The sequence below is a fragment of the Cherax quadricarinatus genome, chromosome 11 (assembly GCF_038502225.1).
Source record: "Cherax quadricarinatus isolate ZL_2023a chromosome 11, ASM3850222v1, whole genome shotgun sequence".
Lineage (NCBI taxonomy): Eukaryota > Metazoa > Arthropoda > Malacostraca > Decapoda > Parastacidae > Cherax > Cherax quadricarinatus.
In genome coordinates this window covers 43,897,243-43,919,742 of record NC_091302.1, presented here as the reverse complement: position 1 = coordinate 43,919,742, position 22,500 = coordinate 43,897,243, and the positions used below count along the sequence as shown (strand labels likewise).

The 22,500-nt window shown below is 40.2% G+C and overlaps 1 protein-coding gene across 6 annotated transcripts in view; it reads left to right on the top strand.

Moving 5' to 3' along the window:
- Positions 1-22,500, top strand: part of LOC128687617 (polyadenylate-binding protein 2) — a 102,255-nt gene that overhangs the window by 7,321 nt on the left and 72,434 nt on the right. For all 6 annotated transcript variants that reach the window (XR_011391869.1, XR_011391870.1, XM_053775168.2 and 3 more), the window contains exons 3-4: positions 535-707; positions 12,110-12,304. Coding sequence is in view for 4 of the 6 variants with exons in the window: in XM_053775168.2 (XP_053631143.1) it covers positions 535-707; positions 12,110-12,304 (368 nt within the window). In the remaining 2 variants the exon portion in view is untranslated. The remainder of the gene's footprint in view (positions 1-534; positions 708-12,109; positions 12,305-22,500) is intronic.

Sequence of the window (22,500 nt, the reverse complement as noted above, 5' to 3'; positions counted from 1 at the left end):
AAAAAAATGCTCACCATCATTCACTCCATCACTGTTTTGCCATACTACAGATCAGATGCCCCTCCAAACTGCAGATAGCCCACCTCTCCTTCAAAGTGCAGGCAGTGTACTTTCTACCTCTAGGACTTGAGTCCAGCTAACTGGTTTCCCTGAATCTCTTCACAAATGTTCCATTTCTCACACTCCAACAGCTCATCAAGTTCCAAAAACCATTTGCCTCCACTTGCATCAAACACAGTCACACATATGCCTGCTGGATGCCCAAGCCCCTTGCACACAAAACCTTCACCCCCTCCCTCTAAGTAGAAGATACCAGCAAATAGTCAAAATCAGTCGAGGGATGTGTACCCATCAGTAGTTCTGTGCAACAGAAACCCCAAAATTTTGGGATGAAACTAACATATCTTTACATAGGATTATTTGTGTAGTTTGAGGTAAAGTTGGAAGTTCAGATTGTGTTTGTGCATGCAGTCAGCTGTGTAATTTTAACAGAATACGGTGTTCTTTCATTTGAAATGAAAAAATTGTTTTCAGCACGAGTCAGGGAAATGGAAGAAGAGGCAGAGAAAATTCGCCAAATTCAGTCAGAAGTGGATAAACAGATGAATTTGGGTTCACCTCCTGGTGCTGCAGGGGCAACATCACCACTCAATATGTCCCTGGAGGAAAAGATGGAAGTGGATGCACGTTCTATATATGTTGGTAATGTAAGTGTTCTGTGGCTGGTATTCAGACTCTACATCCTTATTGATATGATTAAATGAAAAAGGACTGCTGAGGTCTCATTTTGAGTAATTGAACTTTTTTAATAACTTATTTATTTTTTATAAGAGAGGTTTTGCATAATAGTACTGCATAATAAAGTTTGTATATTTTTTTAATGAAGGATAAATGTCCTGTCTAGTAAAGATGTGAATATGGGCAATTCCACAGTGGCTGACTTTACAGTCATAGACAATAGAGGTTATTTCAATTGCCCTGATTATTACAGTAGTACTTTTATCAAGTGATATCTATGTACAGTAGGGCCCCACTTGTATGGCAGGTTAGGTTACGGGCTACTGCCGGAAAGTGGACATCGCCAGAAAGCAGAGTGCCATTTTTTCCACTTACAAATGCCAGATAACAAGTTTACATTAACATATATTAAGCTAACACTAAAACTAGGCATTAAAAAAAATAGAGTAAAATGCATACACAGTACGTTCATTACTTACCTTAAAATATGTATAGTCTTGATGTAGAGCAAGAGGTGAGTAGTATTTATTTGTAGGTAGTCAGGTGTAGGTAGGTATGATATTTAACCCTTTCAGGGTCCGTCCCGTAGATCTACGGCTTTACGTTCAGGGTCCAAACCGTAGATCTACGCCATGAGCTCAGCTCACTCTGATAAACTGTGAGTGGTACATTTGGGCCTAGATATGAGAGAATACATCTATGTGGTATGTGTGCACCACATAAAACAGATCCTGCAGCACACTGTGTATAATGAGAGAAAAAAAATGAAATCATGATTTTTCGATTAAAACAGCAACTTTGCAGTGTTTTTTAGTATGTTTTTTATAGTTGTATTTGCGATTTCTTGGTCTCATTTGATAGAATGGAAGACATATTACAGAAATAGAGATGATTTTGATTGGTTTTAGCTCTGGAAATGGCTTGAAACTGAGCTCAAAGTAGCAGAAATGTTAAATTTTTGCCGATATTCAAGAGTAAACAAACGACCTCACACGTCTAATACACGTCAGCTGGTGGGTCTAATATACATTCACAAATATGGTGATGATATTTATACAATTATTACAGTATTGCATAACAGTAAATCTTCTATTTTTTGGTGTGAATAAAAATTCATTATGTGAATAAAAAATCAAAATGGAATTTATTTGTAAAGCCTCAAAACATAACTAATGAACAGAGGAAATGTTAGTTTAGTGCCAGGAATGCCTACATTGTTCATTCTGGACCCTATTTTGAAATTGGAATATTTTGAACTTTGTGTTAAATTGGCCAAATTAACAATTTCTGATCACTTTATTTTGTAGTTGAAACAGTTGACTTGGTGATTTCTTGTGCTCAATCGATAGAATAGAAGTAATACTAGTGAAATGGCTAAGAATTTGGTTGATTGGAATAATGTAATTGGCCTAAAATGGGAGTCAAAGTCGGCAAAATTGCCGATTCGTAAATATCGCTGACACATCAAAATTCGCGAGAGCATAATTTCGTCAGTTTTCCACCAAATTTCGTACTTTTTGTTTTATTACCTTCACAAAAAGATTCTCTACGATTTCATAAGAAAAAATAACAAATTTTTTTTTTTTTAAATTCTTGGACCCTGAAAGGGTTAAAGCAGCCCAGAGCAATAAAATACACATACAGTACACACATTACTTACCTTAAAATATGTATAGTCTTAATGTAGGGTGAGAGGAGAGTAATATTTGTTTGTAGGAAGTCAGGTGTAGGTGTAGCTACGTAGCCGCCTGGCTACCACACCTACACGTAATATGCGATATTTAAAGTGCCCCAGAGCGATAGTATTATTACCATCGGCATACCTTGTTTGCTGAGTTTAATCATTTCTAACAACTACCCTTAGATGCATCATAAATGACAGAGAAGTGATGAGAAATCATGCCGACATTTGTAAATAAACCTGAATGCATTAAACGTGCATTGATACACATTTTCTCTGGTGCTGGACCAAAAAGATGAAATTCTTTTCCTCCGCCCGGTACTGCGTCTTATATTTATGTGAAACTTATTGTACTTTGAGTGTATGTATCATGTTTATATGCTATGTAACATTTCTTATATAAATTTGAAGAAAATATCATAGATGGATTAATGAAAATGTCTATTTTAATGTAAAATAAGGCATTTAATGTGCCCAAGAGTGATTATTATTATTATGTATTACTGTTATTATTATTATTATTATTAACCCTTTCAGTGTCGAGATCCCTGGTCCTTAACCCTTTGACTATCGAGACCCCTAAATCCTGAAGTCTCTCTGTCACAAAATATTCGGGAAAAAAAAAAACAATTATTTTTTATGAAATGATAGAGAAGCTTTTCCCGATGGTAATGACACGAAAATTAAGAAATTTCATAGAAAACTTATGGAATTATGCTCTCGTGAAGTTAGTAATCTCAGCTATATATATATGCATCGGTGATTTTGCCCACTTTGAGCCCTATTTTCAGCCAATTCCATTGTTCCCGTCAACCAAACTCGTAGCTATTTCTTTAAAACTCCATTTATTATATTTCAGCCACCCAATAAAGTGGTCAGAAATTGGCAAATTGTCCAGTTTCACGCAAATTAAAAAAGATGCCAATTTCAAAATAGGATCCAGAATAAACAATGCAGACATTCCTGACACTAAAATAACATTTTTTTTCTGTTCATCAGTCACGTCTCCAGGCTCCTCTTATATTACTCTTGCTTTCTATTTTGAATTTTTATTCACACAAAAAAATAGAAGATTTACTGTTACGCAGACTACTGCATTATTGTAATACTAATTGTATAAATAATGTCAACCCATTCATGACTGCATATTAGAATGGCTAGTTGGACACTTATTGGACAATGACATCATTTGTTTACTCTTGAACTTCGGCAAAAATCGAACATTTCCGCTACTTTGTGCTCAATTTCAAGGTCCTTTTCATTGTGAAACCAATCAAAATCATCTCTATTCCTGTAGTATATCTTCAGTTCTTTCAAATGAGACCAGGAAAACGAGAATACAACCCTAAATACTACATGAAAATACACCTCATAGTTGGTGTTTGGAAATTAGGAGAAGGTGTGGAGTTAATAAAAGTATTAGTCAGAGGGCAGAAGAGGGGTTGTTGAGGTGGTTTGGTCATTTAGAGAGAATGGATCAAAGTAGAATGACATGGAAAGCATATAAATCTATAGGGGAAGGAAGGCGGGGTAGGGGTCGTCCTCGAAAGGGTTGGAGAGAGGGGGTAAAGGAGGTTTTGTGGGCAAGGGGCTTGGACTTCCAGCAAGCGTGCGTGAGCGTGTTAGATAGGAGTGAATGGAGACGAATGGTACTTGGGACCTGATGATCTGTTGGAGTGTGAGCAGGGTAATATTTAGTGAAGGGATTCAGGGAAACCGGTTATTTTCATATAGTCGGACTTGAGTCCTGGAAATGGGAAGTACAATGCCTGCACTTTAAAGGAGGGGTTTGGGATATTGGCAGTTTGGAGGGATATGTTGTGTATCTTTATATGTGTATGCTTCTAGACTGTTGTATTCTGAGCACCTCTGCAAAAACAGTGATAATGTGCGAGTGTGGTGAAAGTGTTGAATGATGATGAAAGTATTTTCTTTTTGGGGATTTTCTTTCTTTTTTGGGTCACCCTGCCTCGGTGGGAGACGGCCGACTTGTTGAAAAAAAAAAAAAAAAAGTTGGTGTTTTAAGCCAAAAACACGGTCGTAGTTTTTTTTTCTCTCATTATGCACTGTGTGCTGCAGGATTTTTTTTTTTATACTGCACACACTGACCACACAAGACCCATTCTCTCACATGTGGGTTGCCAGCTTTCTCCTGCTTGATTTGAAGCCGCTAGAATTTTGGCATATTACATCAAAAACACTGGCTTGTAAGATGTACATGTACGACACTGACAGTCAAAGGGTTAACTAACTCACTGTGTCGAAAAATATTTGAAAAAAAAAAATTATTTTTTCTTTCCCAAAATCTTAAGAATATTTTTCTGAGTGTTATAGAACAAAAAAAAAAATTGCGATCAGTACTTACCGAGATATAGAGGCATGAAGTTGACAAAGTGAACTGCTTGCGGCAACATAGCCTTCCCCACTACCCACACTGTCTTCCACTTCACCCACACTGCCTTCCCCACCACCCACACTGCCTTCCCCACTATCCACACTGCCTCCCCCACTACCCATACTGCCTTCCCAACTATCCATACTGCCTTCCCCACTACCCACACTACCTTCCCCACTACCCACACTGCCTCCCCCACTACCTACACCGTCTTCTCCACTACCCACACTGCCTTCCCCACCACCCATGCCGTCTTCCCCAACACCCATGCCATCTTCCCCAACACCCATGCCGTCTTCCCCAACACCCATGCCGTCTTCCCCAACACCCACATGGAAATAAGTCACGTCTCACTTTTTGGGGTTATCCTAGGTAATCTACACATACGCTGCTATGTTTACACAAACCCATGTTCCCTTCCCCACTACCCACACTGTCTTCCTCACCACCCATGCCATCTTCCCCACCACCCACATGGAAATAAATCACTTTGTCTGACTTTTTTGGGTTATCCTAGGTAGTCTACACATATGTTGCTATGTTTACACAAACCTATTCAGCCTTCCCCACTACCCACACTGTCTTCCCCACTATCCACACTGTCTTCCCCACTACCCACACTGTCTTCCCCACTATCCACACTGTCTTCCCCACTACCCACACTGTCTTCCTCATTACCCACACTGTCTTCCCCACCACCACCATGGAAATAAATCACTTTGACTTTTTTTGGGTTATCCTAGATAGTCTACACACGTTGTTATGTTTGCACAAACCCATGCTGCCTTCCCCCCCTCCTACCCACCCACGTGGAAATAAGTCACTTTGACTTTTTTGGTGGAAGGTTAATAATCGTCTAGGTTTTCAGCACTATTTCTGGTATCCTGGGCATTGTTTTCTGTCACAAACTCCTCAAAACCATGAGATTCATCTTCACTGACACTACAGTCTGTGTTAGAACTATCACTTGTGAAGGGTAGAGTCCCAATTTGCCAGAGAGTGAGGTATTCCTTACCGCTAGGCTTGGTGACCAAGGCATACTGAATTAGCACTCCCACAATGCAATACGGGTGCCTCGATTTTTTTTCATACTGCTCACACTGACCACGCAGACCCATTCTCTCAGATGCAGGCCTACCAGTTTTCTCCTGCTAGATTTGAAGGCGCTAGAATTTTGGCATAGTATTGTGGGACCAACACTGGCTCTCAAGCTGTAATACTACGGGACTGACACCGAAAGGGTTAATATGGTGTCAAGACTAGAGGGACACTTAGTGTGTAAGTTTATTTAGGTACAGGTACACATAAGTACATATAAAATATGCAATAACTTTAAAACACTTGAAATTTTGGAAAATTCCCAGACATATTGGAGAGATCTGTAGCTTATGGATGTAAAAAAAAACCGCATGGCACACAATGACCGTATTAGAGAGTTGGGTGGGGGAAGGCGTGTAGCGAATTTTGGTCATAATTTGAAAAGTCTGTATTAGTGGAACGCAATAAGGCAAATCGCCTTAGCGCAGGGCCATACTGTACAAGACTTGCTCATGCTCCAGTCTGTTTATTACAGGAGGAAAAGTTCTTACATATTTGTATGGTTTAGAGGGACATGGCAACAAGTGTGAGACAGACATTACATCAAAAGAGGACATTGGTATATACAATATAACATCTATACTGTACACCTACCATCCGACTTACGACCGTGTTTTTTATGCCAAATTTCTGGTAAATAAACAACTATTTGTGTTGTTCACAGTGTTTATCCTGAACCTTACAGTATAAAATACAGTACTAACAGCATAAAAAGTAAAGTAAAACATGAAATACCAAAATAAAACAATAAAATAAAGTCATTACAAAAATGTTTTGTTGATATTCAGTAGTAAAGTTCGACTTACGACCATTTTGACTTACGACTGGTTTCTCGGAACCGGACTCGGCCGCAAGTCGGACGGTAGGTGTATTTCCAAGTTGTCTGAAACCCTTAACCCTTTCATTGTCTGCCATAGCACTACGGGTTTGAGGTCATTGTTCGTGCCGTAGTACTACGCCATGAGCTCAGATCATTCAGAAAAGCTGTGAGCAGTAAATTTGTGCCTAGATATGAGAGGATGGGTCTATGCAGTAAGTGTGCACCACATAAAAAAATTTTGCCGCACTCAGTGCATAACAAGAAAAAACTGACCATGGTTTTGGTTTAAAACAGCGACTTTGGTTTATACGGTTGTTTTCTCAGTTTCTTGGTCTCATTTCACAGTGGAAGATATATTACAGAAATAGAGATGATTTTGATTGGTTTCAGAACTGAAAATAGCTTGAAATTGAGCTCAAAGTAGCAGAAATGTTTGATTTTTGCTGATATTCAAGAGTAAACAGATCATTTCACCCATCCAACTGGTTGGTCTAATGTGCATTCACGAATGCACTGATGTTATTTATACAATTATTACAATACTGCATAACTATTTTTTTTTTTAACCCTTTGACTGTCGTGGCCGTATATATACGTCTTACGAGGTACCGTGTTTGACGTATATATACTCATAAATTCTAGCGGCTTCAAATCAAGCAGGAGGAAGCTGGTAGGCCCACATGTGAGCGAATGGGTCTGTGTGGTCAGTGTGCACCATATAAAAAAAATCCTGGAGCACGCAGTGCATAATGAGAAAAAAAAACTCCAACCGTTTTTTTTTTTTTTTAATTAAAATGCCGACTTTGTGGTCTATTTTCGTATAGTATTTATGGTTGTATTCTCGTTTTCTTGGTCTCATGTGATAGAATGGAAAACATATTATAGAAATAGAGGTGATTTTGATTGATTTTACTATAAAAAGAACCTGGAAATGGAGCTCAAAGTAGGGGAAATGTTTGATTTTTGCCAATGTTCAAAAGTAAACAAATGATGTCATTGTCCAATAAATGTCCAACTAGCAATTCTAATATGCAGTCATGAATGGGTTGATATTATTTATACAAATATTACAGTATTGCAGTAGTCTGCATAATAGTAAGTCTTCTATTTTTTGTGTGAATAAAAGTTCAAAATAGAAAGCAAGAGTAATATCAGAGGGGCCTGGAGACATGACTGATGAACAAAGAAAATGTTATTTTAGAGCCAGGAATGTCTGCATTGTTCATTCTAGACCTTATTTTGAAATTGTCATATTTTTTAATTTTTGTGAAATTGGCCAAATTGCAAATTTATGACCACATTATTGGGTAGTTGAAATCAGTAAATGGGCAGTTTCTTGTACTCAATCGATAGAAAAAATGGAGTTCTAAAGAAATAGCTATGAGTTTGGCCGACTGGAACAACGGAATTAGCCGAAAATAGGGCTCAAAGTGGGCGAAATCGCCGATTTGTAAATATCGCTGAGGTTGCTAACTTCGCGAGAGCATAATTCCGTCAGTTTTCCATTAAATTTCGTTTTTTTGGTGTCATTACAATCGGGAAAAGATTCTCTATCATTTCATAAGAAAAAATAATATTTTTTTTTTTTTAAATTTTGCGACACCAGGAGACACCTCAGGATTGGGGGTTGCGACAGTCAAGGGGTTAAATAAAAATTCAAAATGGAATTCATGTGTAAATCCTGGGAACATAGCTAATAAATGGAGATGTTATTTTAGTGCCAGGAATGCCTGCATTGTTTATTCTGACCCCTATTTTGAAATTTGTGTGAAGTTAGCCAAATTACTAATTTGTAATCACTTGATTGGGTGGTTGAAATACAGCCTCTCCTCATATAGCGACATATTTGTTTACCAACCACTTAGACTTACGACCAGCTCTCTAACCAGTATGCAAACCTAAATAATGACTATTAGAGCTGATTTCCTCTGTTCTGTTTATTACAGTATACAGTACAATCTCTTCTCACTTAACCCTTTAACTGTCCAAACGTAGATCTACGTTTTTTCAACATTTGAAAGTATGTAAAAAAGTAGATCTTTTCTTTTTTTTTTTTTTTTTTTTTAATTTAAAAACGTGTAAAAAAAATTTATCTACTTTTTTTTTTTTTTTTTTTTTTAAATATGTAAAAAAATGTAGATCTACTTTTGGACACTACACATGTGAAGATAGATCTGCTTGGACAGTTTAAGGGTTTATGACGGAGTTCCATTCCTAAGACCACATCAGTAAATGAATTCGTTGCTACATGAGGAGCATGCTGTACATGTAATGGTATTGAGTTTGTGTCAGCCATCACTGATATTGTTTTAATGTCACCTTTGCACCATTTATAACATTTCTGGTATATTTTTAAATGCTTATACAGTAGTGTACTGTAAATTGAAATAAAAGGAATGGGGGGAAATCAGCTCTAATATACATTATTTAGGTATGCATACTGGTCAGAGAGCCCGTCGTAAGTCCAAGGCATGAATAAACAAGTACGTCACTAAGTGAGGAGAGTTTGTACGCTTCTATAAAGGCATTTAACAATGTACTAGAAATGTTATAATGGTGCAAAAGTAACTTTAAAAAAATATATCTAAAGATGATTGACACAAACCCACTACCAGTGTAGTATGCTTCTCGCTTAACAACTAATTCACTTACCGACGTACTCTTAGGAACAGGAACCCATCGTTAATTGAGGAGAGGTTGTAGTTGATTGGAGGATTCTTGTGCTCAGTCGATAAAATGGAAGATATACCAGGAAGAATTTGGTCGACTGGAACAATGTAATTGGCCTAAAATAGGACTCAAAGTGGGCAGAATTGCCGATGCATAAATATCACTTGACACAGCAAAATTCACAGAAGCTTAATTTCGTCAGTTTCCCATCAAATTTCATACTTTTGGTTTCATTACCTTTGGAAAAAGATTTTCTTATTTTTTAAGAATTTTTTTTTTTTTTTTTTTTTTTTTTTTTTTTTAATAAAGTTGGTAGAATTACCGACAATATGTAAAGTAAAAGGACACAAGTGCAACTAATGTGACATTTTATTGTGGCAACGTTTTGCTCTCCAGGAGCTTTATCAAGCCATTACAAACAATACATGGACACAGAGGGTATATAAAGGGTCAGAGTGAGGTGCAATACTAGTGAGGTACCATTTCGATGTTCACTAGTAGTAGTAGTAGTAGTATAGTAGTAGTAGTAGTATAGTAGTAGTAGTAGTAGTAGTAGTGTAGTAGTAGTAGTGACAAAAGTAATACAATATGGTAGAGCAATTAATTCGTACAAGAGTAAAAGGATATAAAAGCTATTACTTGGGTAACATAAAAATAGTTTGGACAAATACAGAGTGGTAAGAGGCAGCTTGTTTCAGTGTTCACTCTCTGTAATGTGCTTTGTGTAGTATAACAGGAGAGACTATGTGATGGCAGAGTTTACTGTTTTCAGGAGGATTCTTGCTAAGACTTCGGAGATGGTGAAGCTGTTGTTGTTTTGTTTAATTGTATTCGAAACAGCGATCAGTGCTGATTCGAGGCACTTGCGTCTGCGGAAATTAGTTTCTTTGATCACTAATTGGGCGTCTCTGAATTTCATGAGATGATTGGTGGAATTTCGGTGTTGTACACAGGCGTTGTTCAAGTTATCGTTCCTACATGCGTAAATGTGTTCATTGAGGCGGGTGTCGAGGTTTCTTGCTGTTTCACCTACGTAAATCTTGTCACAGCCTCCACAGGGTATAGTGTAAACTCCTGCATTGACTTGTTCGTGATGCTTGGATTTTGTCCTGGTTAGATCCTTTATTGAAGTGCTAGAAGCGATGGCGACTCTGGTGTTAGCTTGTGAAAGTACTTTTGAGACGTTCAGTGCAACCTGGCTGTTGGGAAGAGTTATAACTTTGTTGGGAGTGGTGTTGATGCATGGAGAATTAATGATCTGAAGAGCTCTTTTCTTGCAGTCTTTGATGAAAAAAGAAGGAAAATGTAACTCTGTGAATGTTTGGTGAATGTATGTACATTCCTCGTCAAGAAACTCAGGACTACAAATTCGGTATGCTCTTAGGAAAAACCCGATGATGATGCCTCTTTTGGTCTTGGTATCTTGACTGGAATAGAAGTGTGTGAGATCATTTTTATTGGTGGATTTCCGATAAACTTGAAATCTTAGGTTGTTTTCTACTTTGTGAATGAGGACGTCGAGGAAAGGCAGCTTGTCATTGGACTCTTCTAGTGTAAACTGGATCGCCGGTTTATTAACGTCACACTGGTTTAAAGTTTTCTGCTCTTTCAAACAGATCAAGAGTGCTTGTGATGATGCTACACTGACTGCACTTTTGTTTATATCTGATTTTTGGCCTTTTCCTTTTAGCATCCTTTTTAAGTGAAATACTCTAAAATTACAAAAAAAAAAAAAGCCAGCTAAGTAGGGACTTTGGGAGATAAAAATTACTGTATTTTATGTGATACTATTACAATAGGAACTTTATTCTTTCTGTGAATAAATATCATCCATATATAGTGGTACCTCGAATTTCGAACAGCTCCCAACTCAAACAGTTATGTAAGTGTATTTTTGTAAGTGCTTTTGTAAGTGTATTTTTGGGGGTCTGAAACGGACTAATCTGATTTACATTATTCCTTATGGGGAACAAATTCATTCGGTAATGGCACTCAAACAGCCTTCTGGAATGAATTGTGGACGAAATTCAGGGTACCACTTTACTGACATTGATGAAATATATTTTCTTCATGTTCCTTATTCTGTGGAATTGCCCATGTGCTATCAGCTAGGATATGAAAAGTAGTAGTGCCACTTGATTTTGAGAAAGTTTTTGAATTTGCATTACTATGTATGCTGAATAGGTATTCTCACTTCCTGAGAGCAACTGGTACTAGAAAATTCTCCACTGAGTGGTATGTAAATGGAATGGGTCATGTGAGGGAGGTAGTAAGTACCACAACCAATGAAAACTTCAATAATTAATTGATTAAATATGGTACTGACAATGGGACACTGTGAGCAACTCTCTGCTCCTGTAGTTACGATATAAGTAACAGGTAATTACCAAAAGCATCCGACTCGTACTGTACTTGATGAAGGTACCAGATGAACAGTAAAACAAATCCTCGATTTTGACTAGTTTTGAATAAATGATATTAATTTTTAATATTTTGTCTAATTAAATGTGTTTCTTTTCTTATTTAACAATTTGTCAATAAATAATGATGAAAACAGAAGTGCGAGAGGCCAGCTTTTTGTCATCCAGTTTAGCTGTTGCTGTATTTATGACGAATAATCTTCTCTCTGAATTGTTTGCATGTTGATCATAATTGTTTTACTGACTAATTATTGACTTTGCAGTAAATACTGTTTATATTCCTTCAGGTTGACTATGGAGCAACAGCAGAAGAGCTTGAGCAACACTTCCATGGGTGTGGTGCTGTCAACAGAGTTACTATACTTTGTAATAAATATGATGGACACCCAAAAGGCTTTGCTTATATAGAATTTGCAGAGAAAGACTCGGTTCAGATGGCAATGGCATTAGATGAGTCACTCTTCAGAGGAAGACAACTTAAGGTAGGTTCAGAAAATAGATAAATGGGGTTCAGATATATCCAAAAAGGAATAGAATGGTAGCTTGCTCCTCATTATGAATGTGAAGTGATACAGCTTGATACTCAACTGTAGTGTTCCCACATAAGCCTCTTAACCTGTTCACTGTCTCATCTACATTTATGGTATTGATGCCAGGGTCACTTAGGTAGATGTATGTTTTGAGCTTATCTTCAAATAAGGTGTGAACAGTAAATTTTGGCCTAGACATGAGAGGATGGGTCTGCAGAGAGTCTGCACAGTATAAAAAAAAATCTTACCCCACGTGGTGCATGATGAGTAAAATAAAACTAACCTTGTGTTTTGTTTAACCCTTTAACTGTTTCTGGTGTACTAGCACGCTTGTGTTGGTATTGTGTTCAACATACTAATATGCACCATTTTTTGTACCCACAAATCTGCCACCTGCCAATATTTTTTACTTCGGGACAACTCTGTCTTCTTCCATCATTTCTTTCTTTCAACACACCGGCCGTATCCCACCGAGGCGGGGTGGCCCACAAGGAAAAACGAAAGTTTCTCCTTTTACATTTAGTAATATATGCAGGAGAAGAGGTTACTAGCCCCTTGCTCCCGGCATTTTAGTCGCCTCTTACAACACACATGGCTTATGGAGGAAGAATTCTGTTCCACTTCCCCATGGAGATAAGAGGAAATAAACAAGAATAAGAACTACAAAGAAAATAGAAGAAAACAAGAGGGGTGTGTATATATATGCTTGTACATGTATGTGTAGTGTGACCTAAGTGTAAGTAGAAGTAGCAAGACGTACCTGAAACCTTGCATGTTTATGAGACAGAAAAATGGACACCAGCAATCCTACCATCATGTAAAACCATTACAGGTTTCCGTTTTACACTCACTTGGCAGGACGGTAGTACCTCCCTGGGTGGTTGCTGTCTACCAACCTACTACCTACATCCATCATTTCATACATTGGAAAAAAAATCTTAGACCAGTAGGGTGTTCACAATGGATCATCGTCAACTACTCAGGGGATGACTGCATGTCAGATGCACTAGTACACCTCACAAACAAAAATAAACAAAGGAACTAGGAGCTTTTGTTCTGCCATCAGCTTCCCTACCAGCAAATTTATTACAATTTCATATTATCAGTGGAATTCTGCCACAAAGCACACTAGGTATATAACCCAGGATAATTTCTATGTTTTGATAATATTATACTCTAAAATGTAATATTATAAGTATGAGTATGAGTAAGGTAACATTTATGAAGGGATTCAGGGAAACCAGCAGGCCAGACTTGAGTGCTGGAGATGGAAAGTACAGTGCCTGCACTCTGAAAGAAGGGTGTTGATAAGTTGCAGTTTTATTAGTAGTGTAGGCATGCCTCAAGCAAGACAGTGATTGGCTGAATGATGACAAAAATGTTTCTTCTTTTCTGGGTCACCTTGCCTTGGTGGGAAATGGCCGATGTGTTAATAAAAAAAAATTGTAAGTATTCATTATACATAGCCTTAGAAAACCAAAATAGGAAAAAAATAACAATTATAAATTATATATAACCCAGTAAAGTCTATTAATATTACTTGTTTTCATATTTTGAGGAGTATTACACTGAAACAATTGTACATAGCCTTAGAAGACCAATATAGTAAAAAGAAAAAAAGTCATACCGTATATATACGAATTATTTCAACTGAAGGAATGTTTGAAACGCTAAATCACCTTGAAACACATCTAATATTATAAAAAAAACTAGTATATATATGGCATTAAACATTAAAAGCAATTAAAAAATCATATATTTTTTCAACATAACGGCCAACTCCCACCGAGGCAGGGTGACCTAGAAAAGAAAGAAACGCTTTCACCATCATTCACTAAAATTCAGTGTCTTTCCAGAGATACTCAGATCCAACAGTTCAGATGTCACTCCAAACAGCCAGTATCCCAAACCTCTCCTTTAAAGTGCAGGCATTGTATTTCCCACCTCTAGGACTCAAGTCCAGCTGCCCTGTTTCCCTGAATCCCTTGACAAAATATTACCCTGCTCACACTCCAACAGCTCGTCCTGTCTAACTTGCTCACACATGCCTGCTGCATTTCCAAGCCCCTTGCACACAAAACCTCTTTTACCTCCTTCCTCCATCCTTTCCTAGGACGACCCATACCATCCTCCCCTCCACTACAGATTTATACACCCTCCAAGTCATCTTATTTTGTTCTGTCCTCTAAATGACCAAACCACCTCAATAATCCCTCCTCAGCCCTCTGAATAGTACTATTACCTGGAGTTTACCTGGAGAGAGTTTCGGGGGTCAACGCCCCCGCGGCCCGGTCTGTGACCAGGCCTCCTGGTGGATCAGCCCCTGATCAACCAGGCTGTTGCTGCTGGCTGCACGCAAACCAACGTACGAGCCACAGCCCGGCTGATCAGGAACTGACTTTAGGTACTTGTCCAGTGCCAGCTTGAAGACTGCCAGGGGTCTGTTGGTAATCCCCCTTATGTGTGCTGGGAGGCAGTTGAACAGTCTCGGGCCCCTGACACTTATTGTATGGTCTCTTAACGTGCTAGTGACACCCCTGCTTTTCATTGGGGGGATGGTGCATCGTCTGCCAAGTCTTTTGCTTTCGTAGTGAGTGATTTTCGTGTGCAAGTTCGGTACTAGTCCCTCTAGGATTTTCCAGGTGTATATAATCATGTATCTCTCCCTCCTGCGTTCCAGGGAATACAGGTTTAGAAACCTCAAGCGCTCCCAGTAATTGAGGTGTTTTATCTCCGTTATGCGCGCCGTGAAAGTTCTCTGTACATTTTCTAGGTCGGCAATTTCACCTGCCTTGAAAGGTGCTGTTAGAGTGCAGCAATATTCCAGCCTAGATAGAACAAGTGACCTGAAGAGTGTCATCATGGGCTTGGCCTCCCTAGTTTTGAAGGTTCTCATTATCCATCCTGTCATTTTTCTAGCAGATGCGATTGATACAATGTTATGGTCCTTGAAGGTGAGATCCTCCGACATAATCACTCCCAGGTCTTTGACGTTGGTGTTTCGCTCTATTTTGTGGCCAGAATTTGTTTTGTACTCTGATGAAGATTTAATTTCCTCATGTTTACCATATCTGAGTAATTGAAATTTCTCATCGTTGAACTTCATATTGTTTTCCGCAGCCCACTGAAAGATTTGGTTGATGTCCGCCTGGAGCCTTGCAGTGTCTGCAATGGAAGACACTGTCATGCAGATTCGGGTGTCATCTGCAAAGGAAGACACGGTGCTGTGGCTGACATCCTTGTCTATGTCGGATATGAGGATGAGGAACAAGATGGGAGCTAGTACTGTGCCTTGTGGAACAGAGCTTTTCACCGTAGCTGCCTCGGACTTTACTCTGTTGACGACTACTCTCTGTGTTCTGTTAGTGAGGAAATTATAGATCCATCGACCGACTTTTCCTGTTATTCCTTTAGCACGCATTTTGTGCGCTATTACGCCATGGTCACACTTGTCGAAGGCTTTTGCAAAGTCTGTATATATTACATCTGCATTCTTTTTGTCTTCTAGTGCATTTAGGACCTTGTCGTAGTGATCCAATAGTTGAGACAGACAGGAGCGACCTGTTCTAAACCCATGTTGCCCTGGGTTGTGTAACTGATGGGTTTCTAGATGGGTGGTGATCTTGCTTCTTAGGACCCTTTCAAAGATTTTTATGATATGGGATGTTAGTGCTATTGGTCTGTAGTTCTTTGCTGTTGCTTTACTGCCCCCTTTGTGGAGTGGGGCTATGTCTGTTGTTTTTAGTAACTGAGGGACGACCCCCGTGTCCATGCTCCCTCTCCATAGGATGGAAAAGGCTCGTGATAGGGGCTTCTTGCAGTTCTTGATGAACACAGAGTTCCATGAGTCTGGCCCTGGGGCAGAGTGCATGGGCATGTCATTTATCGCCTGTTCGAAGTCATTTGGCGTCAGGATAACATCGGATAGGCTTGTGTTAATCAAATTTTGTGGCTCTCTCATAAAAAATTCATTTTGATCTTCGACTCTCAGTCTGGTTAGCGGCTTGCTAAAAACTGAGTCATATTGGGACTTGAGTAGCTCACTCATTTCCTTGCTGTCATCTGTGTAGGACCCATCTTGTTTAAGTAGGGGCCCAATACTGGACGTTGTTCTCGATTTTGATTTGGCATAGGAGAAGAAATACTTTGGGTTTCTTTCGATTTCATTTATGGCTTTTAGTTCTTCCCGCGATTCCTGACTCCTAAAGGATTCTTTTAGCTTAAGTTCGATGCTTGCTATTTCTCTGACCAGTGTCTCCCTACGCATTTCAGATATATTGACCTCTTTTAGCCGCTCTGTTATTCTTTTCCGTCGCCTGTAAAGGGAGCGCCTGTCTCTTTCTATTTTACATCTACTCCTCCTTTTTCTTAGAGGAATAAGCCTTGTGCATACATCGAGTGCCACCGAGTTAATCTGTTCTAGGCATAAGTTGGGGTCTGTGTTGCTTAGTGTATCTTCCCAGCTTATATCGGTTAGGACTTGGTTTACTTGGTCCCACTTTATGTTTTTGTTATTGAAGTTGAATTTGGTGAATGCTCCCTCGTGACTAGTCTCATTTTGTCGGTCTGGGGCTCCACGCATACATGTCTGAACCTCAATTATGTTGTGATCTGAGTATATTGTTTTTGATATGGTGACATTTCTTATCAGATCATCATTGTTAGTGAAGATGAGGTCTAGTGTATTCTCCAGTCTAGTAGGCTCTATTATTTGCTGGTTTAAATTGAATTTTGTGCAGAGATTTAAAAGCTCGTGTGAGTGTGAGTTTTCATCAGAGCTGCCTCCTGGTGTTATTACTGCAACAATATTATTTGCTATATTCCTCCATTTTAGGTGCCTTAAGTTGAAATCCCCCAGGAGCAAGATGTTGGGTGCAGGAGCTGGAAGATTTTCCAGACAGTGGTCAATTTTTAACAGCTGTTCCTGGAATTGCTGGGATGTTGCATCCGGAGGCTTGTAGACTACCACAATGACTAGGTTTTGGTTCTCGACCTTTACTGCTAAAACTTCCACTACATCATTTGAGGCATTAAGCAGTTCTGTGCAAACAAGTGACTCTGCAATGTACAGGCCAACCCCCCCCCCTCCCCCCTTTTGCCTGTTCACTCTGTCACATCTGTATAGGTTGTAACCTGGGATCCATATTTCGTTGTCCAAGTGATCCTTTATGTGGGTCTCAGTGAAAGCCGCGAACATTGCCTTTGCCTCTGCAAGCAGTCCACGGATGAAAGGTATTTTGTTGTTTGTTGCTGGCTTTAGACCCTGTATATTTGCAAAGAAGAATGTTATCGGACTGGTGGTATTGTTGGTACTGGGGGGGGATTTTTTTTCCGGCATTAGTATCTGTATCTGTTGGTTTGGAGTGGAGGCCATCGACTGTGGTTCCACTCCAGGAATGACTGGATTTGGTGTACGATTTCTGCCATTTCCTGCCAGTTTTTTTTTTCCTTCCTGGCACTAAAAAACCTCTCCCTCTTGAGTGGCTGTGGCTACCCAGGTTTTCCCATGGCCTGGATGTTTTGTATCTTTTTGTCCCCTTTAGATGGTATGCCTGGCAATTTAAGTTATAGCACAGTCTTTCCTGTACTGAAGAGGTACACATTTCAGGGTGAAAAAGCTTACAGGAAGGGAGTTTGCATTTTCCTGTTGTCATATGGGCATGGCATTTTCTAGGGTGGTCATAGTTGCATGTCCCATCTGTTTTTCCAGATTTCCCATGCCAGCAGATACCAAGTGCATAGTATGTGCACAGGCTTGGTTTCCGCTTGCCTTGGGTTTCTGTGACTATTCCCTGTTGGTGCATGTTTCCCTGTCTTACTTCTATCCTCCCTAGCACCAACAATGGAGCTCCCACCAGTTGTTTTTGGTAATTTATCCTCACTATTGCTATTGGAGTCCTCTTGTTTGCTATTTCCTGCGGTATTTCTAGTTTGCAATATTGGTTTTATCTTATCTTTGACTACACTTGTTTCCCTACTATGGCTCCTGTCCCCTATGAGGTCATTTATATGTATTCCTTCCTGCGTATAATTCTCGACTACCTGGACAAAATCTCCAGCTTCACCATTACTGTCTCCCAGGACAGTATCTCCAGCTTCACCATTACTGTCTCCCAGGACAGTATCTCCAGCTTCACCATTTCTGTCTCCCAGGACAGCACCTCCAGCTTCACCATTACTGTCTCCCAGGACAGCACCTCCAGCTTCACCATTACTGTCTCTCAGGACAGCACCTCCAGCTTCACCATTACTGTCTCTGCACCTCTTCCCATTACTGTCTCTCAGGACAGCACCTCCAGCTTCACCATTACTGTCTCCCAGGACAGCACCTCCAGCTTCACCATTACTGTCTCCCAGGACAGCACCTCCAGCTTCACCATTACTGTCTCCCAGGACAGCACTATCAGCCCCACATTTACTGACTACCAGGACATCACCTCCAGCCTTACAGTTTGTGACTACATGGCCAGTATCAAGGGCAGTACCATTCAGCCCAGACTTTTTATGTTCCCATCTGTTGTAGAAAGCTTCCAGGTTTTCTATGAAAGCAGCTTTGATGTTGTCCTCTTTTAATACCCTTGTGATTTTAGTCCACAGATTTTCCTCATTTGGGCATACCCAAAAACACTTCTCTGTTTTAATACTGCTTGTAGCTAGTTCTTGAATATCTGCACAAGGGGCGTGACACCAATTTCCACAAAAATGACAATTTATCCATGTGGAAGCCCGTTTGTTTGACTGACCACAGACTACACACAGCTTCATAATGATTTGAATGGTTGATTTACTGCAATTCTACTAGCAACCTGTTGAACATTCTATTAATAACCTTAAATGAAGCTCTAGCTATTTGTATTTCTGTTTCTAACTGTTTTTGTATATTGGACAGCTTACCGTCACGTTCCTGATTTTTAATGTTTGTGTTTATATGGGCGCCTACAACCCCATCCGTTTAGTCTGCTTTATTGTCCAACGAAACCGTTTGAAACCAGTCCCGGGTTCGGACCAGTCAAGGGCTCGGACCAGTCGATCTGATCTGATCAGTGGGTCACTTATTTAAAACATACTGGTCGGTGATTTGAGCTAACACATGAAGGATCTACTGGAAATTATCTACCCGAGTAATATGTGATTTGACTGATACAAAAGTATAACTTGCGTGTTGAAGAAATCGGTGACTGCTGGCAGCTCCTACAGTGACGAACGGTCGACCTCAACCCTTGTTTATCAATCGCTGTATCTAGCTTTTCTATTTTTTTTTCCGTCTCCACCACAATAAATGCTATATTATCACTATAGTTGACTGGTGCAAATTTTGGAGGAAGGACGCTTTTTCTGTAGTAATAATTGCTTCTCGTTGTGTATATTGCGACCGCTGGTAACTACAGGTTATATGAAATTCACAGTAACGTCTGGTATTTCAAGAAAAAGAAACTAATGAAAGTCACTCCACTCCACTAAGTACCATTATAATACTGGTTAGTTGCTACTACAACACTGTACAGTGGACCCCCGCATACCGATTTTAATCCGTGCAAGAGGGGTCATTGTTATGCGAAATAATCGGTATGCGAATGAATTTTCCCCATAAGAAATAATGGAAATCAAATTAATCCGTGCAAGACACCCAAAAGTATGAAAAAAAAAATTTTACCACATGAAATATACATTTTCCCACACACAAAGAGAAGGATACATGCACAATAGTAGAGTAGTACATGCACAGTATATATTGTGCATGTACTAGTCTACTAAATGAAGAATAAATGACACTTACCTTTATTGAAGATGCAGCAATGACTGATGAGACACTGTGTCCTGGGAATGCCTTTTCCTCCTGAGTACTGTAGGTCCTGTTTGGCATTTTCTTCCAGAACAGGCCTTATCACACTGTGTATGCCACTACGATTCTTAAATCTCTCAAACCAACCTTTGCTGGCTTTAAATTCACCAATATGAGCACTAGTTCCAGGCATTTTTCCCTGTTCACCTGGGTGTTAGTCGACTTGTGTGGGTTGCATCCTGGGAGACAAGATTAAGGACCCCAATGGAAATAAGTTAGACAGTCTTCGATGACACTGACTTTTTTGGGTTATCCTGGGTGGCAAATCCTCTGGGGTTAATTGTTTCTTGGTATTCTCAATAAGCCACACCAACAACGGTGCTACAGCAGCAGCAGCAGCTGACGGTGGTACAGCAGCAACAGACGATGCTACAGCAGCAGCAGACGATGCTACAGCAGCAGCAGACGATGCTACAGCAGCAGCAGCAGCTGACGGTGGTACAGCAGCAACAGACGATGCTACAGCAGCAGCAGACGATGCTACAGCAGCAGCAGACGATGCTACAGCAGCAGCAGACGATGCTACAGCAGCAGCAGACGATGCTACAGCAGCAGCTGACGGTGGTACAGCAGCAACAGACGGTGCTACAGCAGCAGCAGACGATGCTGCAGCAGCAGCAGCTGATGGTGGTACAGCAGCAACAGACGATGCTACAGCAGCAGCAGACGATGCTACAGCAGCAACAGACGATGTTACAGCAGCAGCAGACGATGCTACAGCAGCAGCAGCAGCTGACGGTGGTACAGTAGCAGCAGACGATGCTACAGCAGCAGCAGCAGCTGACGGTGGTACAGCAGCAACAGACGATGCTACAGCAGCAACGGACGATGTTACAGCAGCAGCAGACGATGCTACAGCAGCAGCAGCTGACAGTGCAGCAGCAGCTGTACCACCAATAGTAGCGATGGTTGATTGGGGTTTATTATACAACCTGGCCAGCTCGGAGACACACACTCCACTTTCATACTTATCAATGATCTTTTTCTTCATCTCTATTGTAATTCTCACCCTTATTGCTGTAGGGTTGGCACTAGAAGCTTTCTTGGGGCCCATGGTCACTTATTTTCCAGAAAAAGCACCGAAAACACTGTAATAATACGAAATATTCCGATTGTATGCTTGGATGTTACCGCGGAGGCTGGCTGGTAAACAATGCCACCGGCGGAACATGTGAGCGTGGCTCAGGCCGCACATTGGACGTGTCTCGGACGAAAATCGGTGAGCGGGTTTTTAAGCGGTATGTGAGGCAAAATTTTTGCGATTAAAGCAAGCGGTATGCGGATTAATCGCTATGTGATGCCATCGGTATGCGGGGGTCCACTGTATTCTGCTATTCACTGGTATCACTAGATTATATGCGAGTACACTAGCCGGCCAGGAAGATTATTAAAACAGCTGACCTGTGGTAAGTTTCTGGCGACTTCTGGCACCTGCCTCTATAGGCTTATCACTTCATTTACAAATTCACCAGTTTTCAAATGACACTTTAGCCTTTATCATCAATATACTAGGGAGCCACTGTAGTATACACTATACACTATGTATACTCAATGTTATCAGGGAGACTTTCTTTCCTCTGACACGAAAAGTTCAATTATTATTATTTTTTTCACACGGGACACAGGCCTATGATTCCCCTCTGGCAGTAAACTCTGCTAGGTAGTGCACATTAATTCTCCTTTTTTGACTCGGTATATAATGTTTTCCGCCCAAGATTGGTTCCAGGCGCTAGAGGGATGTATAAAGATACACAACATATCCCCCCAAACTGCTAATATCCCGAAACCCCTCCTTTAGAGCGCAGGCATTGTACTTCCCATTTCCAGGACTCAAGTCTGGCTTTATAAAAATAACCGGCTTCCCTGAATTCCTTCACTAAATATTACCCTGCTCACAATCCAACAGATCGTCAGGTCCCAAATACCATTCGGCTCCATTCACTCCTATCGAACACGCTCATGCACGCCTGCTGGAAGTCCAAGCCCCTCACCCACAAAACCTCCCTTACCCCTTCCTTCCAACCTTTTCGAGGACGACCCCTACAGATTTAAATGCTCTCCATGTCATTCTACTTTGATGCATTCTCTCTAAATGACCAAACCAACTCAACAACCCCTCTTCAGCCCTCTAATACTTTTATTGACGCCACACCTTCTAATTTCCACACTCCGAATTTTCTGCATAATATTTACACCACACATTGCCCTTAGACAGGACATCTCCACTGCCTCCAACCGCCTCCTCGCTGCTGCATTCACAACCCAAGCTTCACACCCATATAAGAGTGTTGGTACTACTATACTT